The sequence below is a fragment of the Gasterosteus aculeatus genome, chromosome 1, assembly GCF_964276395.1.
Source record: "Gasterosteus aculeatus chromosome 1, fGasAcu3.hap1.1, whole genome shotgun sequence".
NCBI classification, from domain to species: Eukaryota; Metazoa; Chordata; class Actinopteri; order Perciformes; family Gasterosteidae; genus Gasterosteus; species Gasterosteus aculeatus.
This window is the reverse complement of record NC_135688.1, coordinates 18253074-18265110: the sequence shown is the minus strand read 5'-3', so window position 1 is coordinate 18265110 and position 12037 is coordinate 18253074. Positions and strand designations below refer to the sequence as shown.

The following is a 12037-nucleotide window of genomic DNA, read 5'->3' as shown; positions in this document are numbered from 1 at the left end:
AAACTAATCAGCAGCCAGGATGACGCAGCCCTGCACGGCTTCACCTCCTCAATACCAGACGTTACAATTAGCAGGGAAGGAAAATTGTGTGTGTGTGTGTGTGTGTGTGTGTGTGTGTGTGTGTGTGTTAGTTTGTCTACGCACCAGTGGAATATGAAAACTGCAATGATGAGGAAGGCCGACACAGCATCTGTCAAAATCCACATCAAGCTATATTCCTCTGGAGTCTGAGAGACAGAGACAGAGAGAATGAGGGTTGAGTGCATTTTGTGGCTTTGAATGTCATTATTTCCTCTAGTGGCCATTGGGTACCGGGCTTGCACTTCGACACTCGTAATAAAAGCATAATCAAACTCATTTGAAGTTTTGCAGACACGTGGGTGGTGAGAGATACCTGGGAGGGTTTACGTAAGCAACAGGTCAGAGACCAAATCTTCAAAACACCCACGATACCTGCTGAAGAGGTGCTCAGACTGATGCAGGAGCTCCTACCAGACTACACATGGACTATCGCCTCCGATTCCTCCCCCCCCCTCCCTCTCTGTCCGTCTCCTCTCTCAGGACTGGTAGTTTCAGCCAGTTTAGCATATTTGTATGAATGTTGCTGAAGGAAGGAAGTTAGCTGTTAGCTGATGTTAGTATGTTTTTCATTTTAAATTAACTTACAAATGTTACTCATTTTATTAAATTATGTTTAATATTAAATATTACACCATTGCATTTTTCGTCATATCTATGTAATATCAACAGTAAGTCTAGGAACAATTCACCAACCATTTTAGTACTAAAGTAGCTTCTATGTCTGAGAGATCTAGTCACAGTTAATCTTTGAGCTGCATTATGGGAAATATAGGAAGCATAGATTCCATACCAGGGACCTACGCAGCCTTTTTAATCCGTCTTCTGAGGGGACACCTACTTCATGGAAATGCAATGCTAAATATTATTACCCCCTTAATGCTGACTTCTACCCCCCAGTGCGTTGCTCTGTGAATGGGAACAAAGGGTTAAGCCTTGAAGTAATACTGTTATAATACTGTAATACTGTTTATATTTACATATACATTTATATTTAAACCTAAAGTATGTCCCGGGGGGGAAAAAATAGGTTTCAATTCAGTAGTGCTAACATTCCAGGTAACAGCAGGGAGGACGGCGAGGACTTGAATGTGCTCACCATGAGGAAGAGCGGCTTGTTGACGTTGGACAGGATGTGGACGGAGTTGGTGGTTACAGACTGAGCTCCGGCACACCAGGCCAGCGTGTAGAGCCACGGCTGGCTGATCACATACAGGTTGGTGCTGATGTTCACCGACTGGTACTTGCTGGAGAGAAAGACAAAGGACACATTCAACACTCTCCTTTACCGCCTGGTCCCAAGAGACTAAGGGGCATCGCACATCACATGCACAGGACACGCGAGCAGAAGCAACACCAGCTGTGCTACAGCAACCCTGTATCTCACCGCTGAAGATCACGAAGGCCTACAGACTTGTAGTTGAGGAGTTTCCTCAACAACAACTATTTTAGCAGAAAAGAAAGAAAAATTCAGACTTTGAATGCATTATATAACTCATTTTCACCCCAACAAAAAAAAGAGTGAAATGATTGAAAGTTACATTTAGCGGACGTCTTACACGACAACTGCTGGACTTGGATGTTGAAGTTATTTCCAGTGACACTCCATCATTATTAAACTGGCCTCTAAACATTGGTTTGTCTTTGCCATCTACTCAGTGATTAGCAATTCAAACTGGGATTTGTATGTGCACAGCATGTTATGCAGATATTTATAAAGTACTATTGGGATTATTATGGGGATTGTTGTTTTCTTAAAGAAGTACAATTTCTTAATTGTACATAATTTTCCACCATTAGAATTAGTAGGACAGGAGGAAGAAAGTGGTATTCATCACAATGAGGGCATTAAATTCCACTCAGTCTGAAACACACACACACACACACACACAGGTATCTCCCCCTGTATGCCTGGCAGGTTGTCAGGATGAAAGCGTCCTTTGAAATTCTAATGACCATATGTTGAGGCGAATATAAATTGTTCTTTGCCAAGCCTGGAGTTGCATAATCCCCTGGAGTTATATAAACTGTTTGTTTCAAATGGAGCAATTTCATCTTCCTCAAAAGCTGTTGACGCACCAGAATTCTGTTTTGCACTGAAATCGATGTCTGAAATCAGCTGAGCATTGGTCACCTGCATGACCGTTCTCATGAAGTCCACTCTGGGTTTGTTTTTATGATGTGTATTATGACAGAGCGTATGACGCTGATACTGAGGGTGTTTTAGATATATTCTATTTCACTCAAACATCTTTCTCTCCAGATTTTTCTCCCACATATTTGGGTTGTGCACCCAGTGCTAAACCTCCCACTTGTTTCTCTTGTGCCTGCTACTCATGAGCCTTGAGTACGCTCCTCTCTTCTGAAACACCTCCATCATTTGAACCTCCTCCACGACTTCTCCTCACTCCGACCGTCTGAAGGCCCTCTGTAGCCAGGTTTTATCTGGCCACAGAGGGAACACTCAGGTGATGCTGCATCCAGCGCTTTTTTTTACTTCACAAAAGTAAATTGTATATAGAATATAAAGCTTACTAACTAGTAGTAACTGGTAAAACTGGAAGCGTGGCGTCACAAAAAAAAGAGCCATTTACAGGACGCCTCTATGGAGCCAAACCTAGCCAAACGTTTAAGATCCTTTGAAAAACAAATGTGAACCTGAAAGTTTAAGTTTTGGACTTAAACATTGAAGAACCCTCTTTTTTTCACTTTCAGGTCATATTTTTTCAAATTCAGACTTTTGGCCCTTATCTGGTGTAGAGGGCGTGGAATCAACTGAGTGACAGCTTAATAACTGCGAAAGCAACGCAGCATCCGTGCGCCTGAGTTCGGTACAGTTGGCGAGATATTGACAGATTCGGACTTCCCGGTTCGACAGAGGCATCGTAGGCTCCATACGCCTACACACCTGCGCAATGCCCAATTGTGTGAGAACGCAGTGAGACGAAGTGACCGTGGTGGCCATCTGTACCTTATGTTACATAACTACACACATGGGAATCCACCCACACAGCTCTATATCAGCGCACAGTGAAGGGGCACCGTCCCCCTCGCCAGTATCCTATAATGAGGTAAATACAAGTGCAGCATTCAGTCACTTCTATGTTTGCCATGCTTGCATTTGAGGGAAATTATTTAATTGATTTAAATCCACCAATGTGGGTGTTTTTCAGCTCAAACTGTTTTGCTGAATATTGCGAATGAATCATTACATACACTAACTTTTTGCCTAAAATATCTATTTCTTTCAAAGCGTTTATTTCTCTATTGAATTGCGTGTTTACCTGAACTGTTGCTGTGACATGGTGCTGTAGTGCAGGTTCAGTCTGGTGATGTGGCCGTCTGTCAGGTCCTGAAGAGACGCTCCTTCTCCGGAGGTCTGCTGAAGCTCCGGGTCCACAGCCTGGACCAGCTCCCTGTCTTCAGATGGCAGCCACAGCACCTACACACACACAATTATAAACAAATGGTCATCTGTGTAGGCTCAAATACACTTTTACCACTTACAACAGCAAATGGTACATTCATAAAAACTGCTCTTCAGGCCCCCATAATGAATGTTACAACAAAAATGGCTATTGTTAGCAGTAAAGCGGTAAAGATGAAACCTCATGGATGTTAGTGATCCATGCGCACAGTAAATAATGCCTGGGAAAAGCACGTTATTGAGAGAGAATCTGGTCATTTTTCAAATTAAATGATTATTTTAGAAAAAAGTCAAATAAAAAAGTAAGTGGTACCGTGTGGGCCGGTTGTTGGGGACCACTGCCTCAGCAGATTGCTTAGTGACAATTTCCAGATTCGAGAATGTCCCATTTAAAATGATTTAAAATGAACTGAATTGTGCTGAAACAAGAACTGTAGTATTAAAATGGAGAAGCTGGGGAAGATTTGCTAAATATAGTATATGCCAGACACATCCTTAAAGAACACTGCACATTTTTCTGCTTTGGACATTTGAAAAAAACGTTGAAAAGTATTGAATAGACTCAGCGGATTGAGGACTGAGAAAAAAACGTGACATTGTTTGTTTGCTAGAGTTTTACACACATCCACCTGGAAATACCTGTGAGGAGTTGATGTGGGCCTGAACCACCTGCAGAGTGGTGTTAATGTATGACTCATAGTAGGGATGTCCAAACGGTGGCCTGTGCAGGTCAAACAGCACAAATTTATTGCTAATGGCCGCCAACTCCAGAAACTGGGCCAGTGAGGGAACAGACTGGTTCTGGGCCATGGAGCAGTCCGCCTCGGACAGGGACGACACCGTCCCAAAGGGATCCCTCTGGAAAATACAGGTTAGTCCGTCAATCTTCCAAGCTCGAGGTCTTATGAAATGAAATGAACTCAAATTCAACCTAAAGCCAAGCTTTGAATAGTTTGTCAGAGGTAATTTGAAGTTTGCATATGTTTGCATATGCAGCAACAATACAGTAATTTAGTGTTAAAAATTAGTTGGTTTTACTTTACAGTTACATGTGAAAGTGTCATATCCTGTGCAATGACAATAAAGTTGAATCTAATCGAATCTAATCTACTCTAATCCTAACATAACCCCATAATTATTTAAGGTTACAATGTGTATCATTTTCCCTCCGGTGTGAATTACACTTCGGTTGTATTGCATATTTTTAAGCAAACCAAGCCGCGTACTACAAGCCTCACCGATAAGAACCAGTCACCAGCATTCAGCAGCTGCAGCTCAGCCCAGGTGAACATGGAGGCGTCGACGTGTGTTCGATTTGGGAAAACATCAGCGACATTGGTGGTTCTCCTTAGGGTGGAGTCGTGCATCAGGAAGGGAACCCCATCATAACTGCAGACAGAGGACGCGTAAAGTAACCAGTAAGCATTTAACTCTGTTTCCCCCTCAAAACACCCAATATCAAATTAAAGCCATCTCACACACACACACACACACACACACACACACACACTATCAACTAACAATATCAGTTGTTGTTCAAGTATTACATGCATGCATTACAGTTGCAGAATTACAGTGGTTTTACAATATTGTCATTACTTTATTGATTACACAGTTCCAGAATCATGGCTGTATTCTGGTGTACACTATATGCATTTTATGAACCGGGTTGTCAATTTGTTTCTAATATCCTACAACTCCTGCAACACACACACACAGACACACAGTATTGCCCGGGTCACTAGCTGGGATTAAGCTAACCAGCTCACGCTGACTCATGCCATGCTGCTAATCCTCCCGGTTTTCAGCCTGTGTGCTAACCCAGCTGCTGTGGGCTAATGGGCGGGCTAAAAGCTAACTGGATTAGCATGGCAGTAATCACCTTAGCGTCCATTAGCACGCTAGCATGCTAGTGTCTCATTTGTACAATTGGCACCAGACTGACTGCTCTGCTGATAATTGTGCACATTGCAATCTCTTGGGTTCTTTAGTCACAGTTGTGCCTCCTTGTGTCATTTCTTGGAAGAACAGGACATTCTCCTGTCCAACTTCCCTGAAAATGGCCCTCCGCTCATCCTCCTGGGTGACTTCAACATCCAGACAGAGAAGTCATCTGACCTCTTACACCTACTTTCTTCTTTTGCTCTGTCACTCAGTCCCTCTCCTCCTACTCACAAAGCCGGCAATCACCTTGACTACATCTTCATTAGAAACTGCTCTACCACTAACCTCTCTGTTACTCCACTTCATGTGTCTGACAATCTCTCCTCTCTTTCTGCTTCTATCTCTGCTGCCAAAAGCTCTTTCTACCAATCCAGAATCGAATCTTCATTTTCTAACCCCAAAAAACTATTTTCGATCTTATCCAACCTCCTCGAACCCCCTAGTCCTCCTCCACCCTTCTTCCGGGAGACTTTGTCAACTACTTTACCTTTAAGAAAATAGCTGACATACGCTCCTCTGTCTCAAACCCACCTCCTACTTCTTGCGTCCCACTGACTTCAGCTCTATCGCCCTCACTCTCCTCTTTCACCCGGGTCTCCTAACCAAATTCTTACGCTAGTAACCTCTGCCCGTCCAACCACCAGCCCTCTTGACCCCATTCCATCCCGACTTCTACAATCTATCGCACCTGACCTTCTTCCTTTCCTCACCCGTCTCATCAACAATGCTCTGTTATCTGTCTGTTTTCCCAATTCTCTGAAGGAGGTAAGAGTTAACCCTCTCCAGAAAAAACCTACCCTCAACCCTTCTGAAGAAAACAACTACAGGCCGGTCTCTCTTCTTCCCTTTTTGTCCAAAACTCTTGAACGTGCGATCTTTAACCATCTCTCCTCCTATCTCCACCGTAACGACCTCCTTGACCCCCACCAGTCAGGCTTCAAGGCAGGCCACTCCACAGAGACTGCTCTCCTTGCTGTCTCAGAGCAACTCCACCCTGCTAGAGCCGCCTCTCTCTCTCCTCTGTCCTCATCCTTCTGGACCCCTCTGCTGCATTTGACACAGTCAACTACCAGATCCTTATTTCCTCCCTTCAGGAACTTGGTGTCTCAGGCTCTGCTCTCTCCCTCCTCTCGTCCTACCTCGACGGGCGCACCTACCAGGTAACCTGACGAGGATCTGTGTCGGAACCTTGTCCTCTTACTACTGGAGTTCCTCGGGGTTCCGTCCTGGGTCCCCTTCTCTTCTCGCTCTACACCAACTCTCTCAGTGCTGTCATTCGCTCGCATGGCTTCTCCTACCACAGCTATGCCAATGACACATAACTAATTCTCTCCTTCCCTCCCTCGGACACTCGGATGGCGGCGCGTATCTCTGCCTGTCTAACTGACATCTCTCAGTGGATGTCCGCCCACCATCTGAAAATCAACCCCGACAAGACTGAACTACTTATCTTTCCAGGAAAAGACTCTCCGACCCAGGACCTGACGGTCAACTTTGGCAACTCCGTGTTAACGCCCACTTCAACCGCAAGGAAACCTCGGTGTCACACTCGACAGCCAACTCTCCCTGACTCCCAACATTACTGCGACAACACGCTCTACAACATCAGGCGAATACGTCCTCTTCTCACTCAGAAGGCAGCGCAGGTACTGATTCAGGCTCTTGTCATCTCACGCCTGGAATACTGCAACTCCCTCCTGGCAGGTCTCCAGGACCTAGCAACCTTCCGAAATTCTCCCACACTACTCCACTCCTCCACTCTCTTCACTGGTTACCGGTGGCTGCCTGCATCCAGTTCAAAACACTGGTGCTCACGTACCATGCTGTGAATGGATCGGGTCCAGCTTACATCCAGGACATGGTCAAACCCTACATCCCAACCCGCACTCTCGGCTCTGCATCTGCAAAACTACTCGTCCCTCCCTCACTGAGAGCAAAACACTCGACTAGATCACGACTCTTTGCTGTCCTTGCTCCGAAATGGTGGAACGAGCTCTCTGAAGACACCAGGACCACAGAGAGCCTTGACATCTTCCGCCGCAAACTAAACCTCTTCAGACTCTACCTCGACTAAAGACTAACAAATTGTAGCACTTAAATTGTACTTATAACGCCACTTATCTATAGCAAATTGTAAATTGGCTTATTTGAGGAAATTACACTTTCTTGTTCTTCTGAGTTTGTACCTTATGGTTGAATGCACTTATTATAAGTCGCTTTGGATAAAAGTGTCAGCTAAATGACATGTAATGTAATGTAATGGTGAAACTTTGTTTTATTTTAAAGATACATTTTTACCTTCCTGTCCCAAGATATGTTGAGGTTTAATGGTTTGTGAAAAACTGAGGAATGAAGTTCATTAATGAGTTGAGAAAATCATTCAATACTTTAAGCTCCCATTATAAACTCAAACGCCTCATCAATCAGCTGTAAAAAGCATTGTCACAAAGCTGAAAACAGGACTGTTTTTCTTTTCAGTGAAGACTGATTCTCACAGTGAGATACCGCACACATGTGATGATCTTATAGAATATGATCCATTGTATATGCATAACCAACAAAATGTAGTCAGAAAAATCGACATGCAAATGTAAGACACTCATTAAAGTCCAGAATCACTAAATACCAGTAAAAAAAAAAAAACTAAAAAAACATTAAACAGCACAATGATAATGTACTTTATAGAGTAGAGGAGTAGAGGAGTATTTTCCCATTTTAACAGAAGTAAATCATTGACTACATCATTGTTTGTGAAAAATAGAAGACTGATTCAGACCGGATGCACACCAACTTTTTTCTATTTACTATATTTATCACTATAGTTTTATAAGGTCATGTTCTAGAGGCAGAGTTGTTAATACCTGATGGTGACGTCAGTCTCCAGTCCTTCCCCTCCAGCTTCCACTGCTCTCTCAAAGGACATCACAGTATTCTCTGGAGCAAGCTGCACGTAAAAAACATTCCCAGAATGAGAAATAATAACAACCATAACCAATAAGACAGGCCCACCGTCTCTTTCAGTCTCACCATCGGAGCTCCTCTGTGTCCAATGAGTGTGGGGGCGGGACCCAGCCGTCCTGCCTCTAAAATACAGGGCGAGTACATCCCGAGCGGGACCAGGTAGAGGGAGGAGAGCACGGACAGGTAGAGACCCAGGATGGCCACCTGACGCACTGAAGAACACACAACACTCACTGAATTTTTAAAAACTTTCTAATTCCAAGATGTTTGGCGTTAGAGGAGCAGTATGTTGGATTCAGGGGGCTTTAATGGAAAAAATGAATTACACAATTCATAACTGTGTTGTAATTAATCCTTCATATCTGCATCGGCAGTGGGTGCGTGTCATGTTTTTACAGCAGCCATGATCGAATGAGAGTCTTTACGTTCCCTGAAGGACATTGTAGTTCTGTGACACGGGTAGGAAAGGCAGGGGGGAGCAAAGGGGCGACCTCGTACCTGCAATCTCATCACTAGATGCCACTGAATCCTGCACCCTGCTCCTTTAACTGTCTGCTTTCCCCTTATTGATGATGAATGCAAATAGAACTATATAGAACAGCGGGCTCTAAAGTGGGGCCTTGGTGGTGGGTTGAGGATGCCATCATTGTTCATTTACTTCATTTTTGTAATGTTTACCACATTAAAACAACATTTACATTAAGTAGGTTTAAAAGGAAACATATCAAAACTGAAGTATCAAACCATGTACATTTGCAGTTATGCACCTGCTAAGGTCATGACAAGTCAGAGTTATACGAGTATATGAATACTGACTATATTCATTTGTATTTAAATTGAATTGATTACTTTAATTAATTTGGGGTCATGACCCAGTTTTTAGCAGCTAACTTTATCTATATAAGTGGATTATTATAAGGTGTATCAACGTATGGTTTAATTTCAGAACCAGAACACACATCATTCTCCAACTGTGATTGGCACAAAAGAAAAGACACAAAAAAAATACACACACACGCACTGACTCACGAGTCCATCTGCAATACACTGACTGCCACACATGCACAAAAAAAGCAACTGATAAATCTTCGAGCCTCTAAATATGGCCTGGTTTAGGGTTGAGGGAGTGCGGTGGCTGAAGTAGAATTTGATCTCTCAGTAATCAGGATGAGGTACAGTAAATCCCTCCTGATAGGATGAACATGGTGGTCTGGAGCATAACAGCAGCCATATGTCTGGTTTGGAAATCAATCCCCTTTGGAAGCCACCTTAAACTACGTACTAAAATGAAGATTTCCTGACAACCTCTCTGGAGCTTTGACTAAAATACTGTCCTATTTAGCTGACTATAGTATATAGGTTTAAATAGCTACTAATATCACTAACAAGTGTTGAAAGGGTAAGAAGGGCCCAGGGCTGGTTGTTGTCATGAAATAAATCAGTGACAGTGTGAAAACTGGTACTGCTTATTAATCCAAAAACAATGTAGTTGTATTGATTGCCTGAGCACAGCAGTGTACTGCTGCCAACGGGAGCAGCTCCAAAGCGTAGACACCTTTAAACAAAAATTCATAATAGTTTAAGTGTAAGATATATTTAGAATATTTTCCCTGATTCAACTTACAGTCAGTCAGCCCCGGAGCCATCAGTGCTCTCTCCAAAGCCACACACAAAAACTAAAACTCCCAGAATTAAACACGGAGCATGTGCCGATCTACTGACTAACCTAACTGACCAAACTAACCCTTTGAAACACCAGAGAAATAAAACATAACACAAGCAAAGTGAGGCAGTAGACCAGTAACTGTGCTTTTGACAGAAGAGTCCGGTACTCCGGAATCAGGAACCTGTTGGTTTCTTGGACCTGGAGGCTCGGTACTTTATACAAAACCAACTTGAAAAGCTCCAAATCATCCACAAAACTACAAGCTTTGGGTGGGCGTTCATGTCAATGCAGTAGAACGAGGGAGACAATACGACCTCTTGTGTAAACATCTCTTTCCCTTATCTCCTGCTAAGCGAGACCCCAGACATGACTCAGCATCACTCTACCCTGCTGAATATCCATGGCAACCAAGGACAGTAGCCATGGAGAAGAGAGAGAGAAGGGTCAAAGACGATGCAGTGGAGAGGGAGGAGGAAGTGAAAAGACACACATCGGTCGGATTGCAAAACAACGTAGTGAGTGAAAGAGGACAGAAAGCGGGGAGACACGAAAGAAACCGACTGATTGATTTTGTGTTGAGAGGGAGTGGGAGAAAGAAGGCGTTTGATTCTAGAAAAGCTCTGAGCCTGGTGGGCGGGTCAGCTCACAGACACTACGTTAGGGTCAAAACCCTTCACTGTCACATATGTCATTACAACCATCTCCTTCAGGAATCAGGATCAGGAATGAGGAAACATTTATTTCCATAATATGTCCGACATACAAGGAATTGGTTGGTGCGTAACAGCAGACAGTACGACAATGGACGACAACAGTGCACGAGGAATAAAATAAAAGATAATGCTATGGGTTAGTAGTATAAGGCTATGGGTTAGTTTAAAATAAAGGAATGGAAGTTAAAGTTAAAAATATTTAAAAATTAAAAAATAAAGTGCACCAGCGAACAGAAAGTGACAAATGAAAAGCTCTTTGTTCACACCAGTTACTAATTACAGCCAACTAATGGTTTCAGCGGTTAAGCTGATATAATAAACACATCTGTAAAACTGAGTTTCACAAAAAAACAGAAACGTACTACTTTACATCTTAGCCAGAGGCGTGCGAACTTGATGATGAGTCGTTCAGCTTGAAAAAAAGGAAAAAAATCACTATCGCATTCCTCCCAGAAGATAAACGTGCGGCGGGGGGCTTACCTCTCTTGCTCATGCGGAAGAAGTGCAACGCTATAGGCCAGGAGAGTACAACCATTACAGAGACGGCGGCCACGTGGAGGAAAGGCGCCGTCACCTGATGACAAAGAAGAGGAAGCTTGTGACAAGCGATTGGCCAGAACAACTAACCACAATGCACAAATTAGTTTGTGTTAAAAAAGCAAAAATGGGATATTCTCTCCTGTGATTGGCCGGTGTGTCCAGACTGACTCACCTGCAGCGATAGAAGCAGAGTCTTCCATTCTTTGCTCCACAGGTCCGACAAGATGGCGGTCGCTATGACAGAGAAGGCCAACACCACAACGATGCCAGTCTGACAGAAACACAGGAGGAAAACAACCTGCTGTGATCTTTATCTCGCAGTGTTTGTGTTTATTAACAAGGATTATATTTATCATTACCTTGTGGCTCCAGTGAAGATAAAGCCTCTGCCCCTCAGAGAGCAGACATACGGCCAGAACCTGAATGATATTTACATATTATCAACATTTTTTTACAGACAGTTGATTTAAGTAATTTTCTGCATGTATATTTTAAATGTTCTCCTTACTGTTAACCCGTTTACACTATTGGCATTTTGTATATTTGTTGATTATTGACAATCTTTATTGTTTATATTCTATTATTTCACTCTCTAAATTATTTTAATGCATTTACAGATGGGTGACCTTTGTTTCTTATTTTCCGATTACACGTTTAGACACGGATTATCTAACTATTCAAATCAATTATAGTGAGACCGATCTTTCT

General features: G+C 43.1%; 1 protein-coding gene across 4 annotated transcripts in view; it reads right to left on the bottom strand.

Annotated features, from left to right (window-relative positions):
• gdpd4a (glycerophosphodiester phosphodiesterase domain containing 4a) overlaps positions 1-12037 on the bottom strand; it is a 29667-nt gene that overhangs the window by 5178 nt on the left and 12452 nt on the right. For all 4 annotated transcript variants that reach the window (XM_078086560.1, XM_078086647.1, XM_078086685.1 and 1 more), the window contains 10 exons: positions 11689-11748; positions 11502-11600; positions 11270-11363; positions 8477-8622; positions 8311-8393; positions 4744-4894; positions 4145-4363; positions 3363-3520; positions 1178-1325; positions 145-227 (listed from right to left, as the gene is read on the bottom strand). In XM_078086560.1, coding sequence (XP_077942686.1) covers positions 145-227; positions 1178-1325; positions 3363-3520; positions 4145-4363; positions 4744-4894; positions 8311-8393; positions 8477-8622; positions 11270-11324 — 1043 coding nt within the window. In that variant the 5' untranslated portion in view covers positions 11325-11363; positions 11502-11600; positions 11689-11748. The remainder of the gene's footprint in view (positions 1-144; positions 228-1177; positions 1326-3362; positions 3521-4144; positions 4364-4743; positions 4895-8310; positions 8394-8476; positions 8623-11269; positions 11364-11501; positions 11601-11688; positions 11749-12037) is intronic.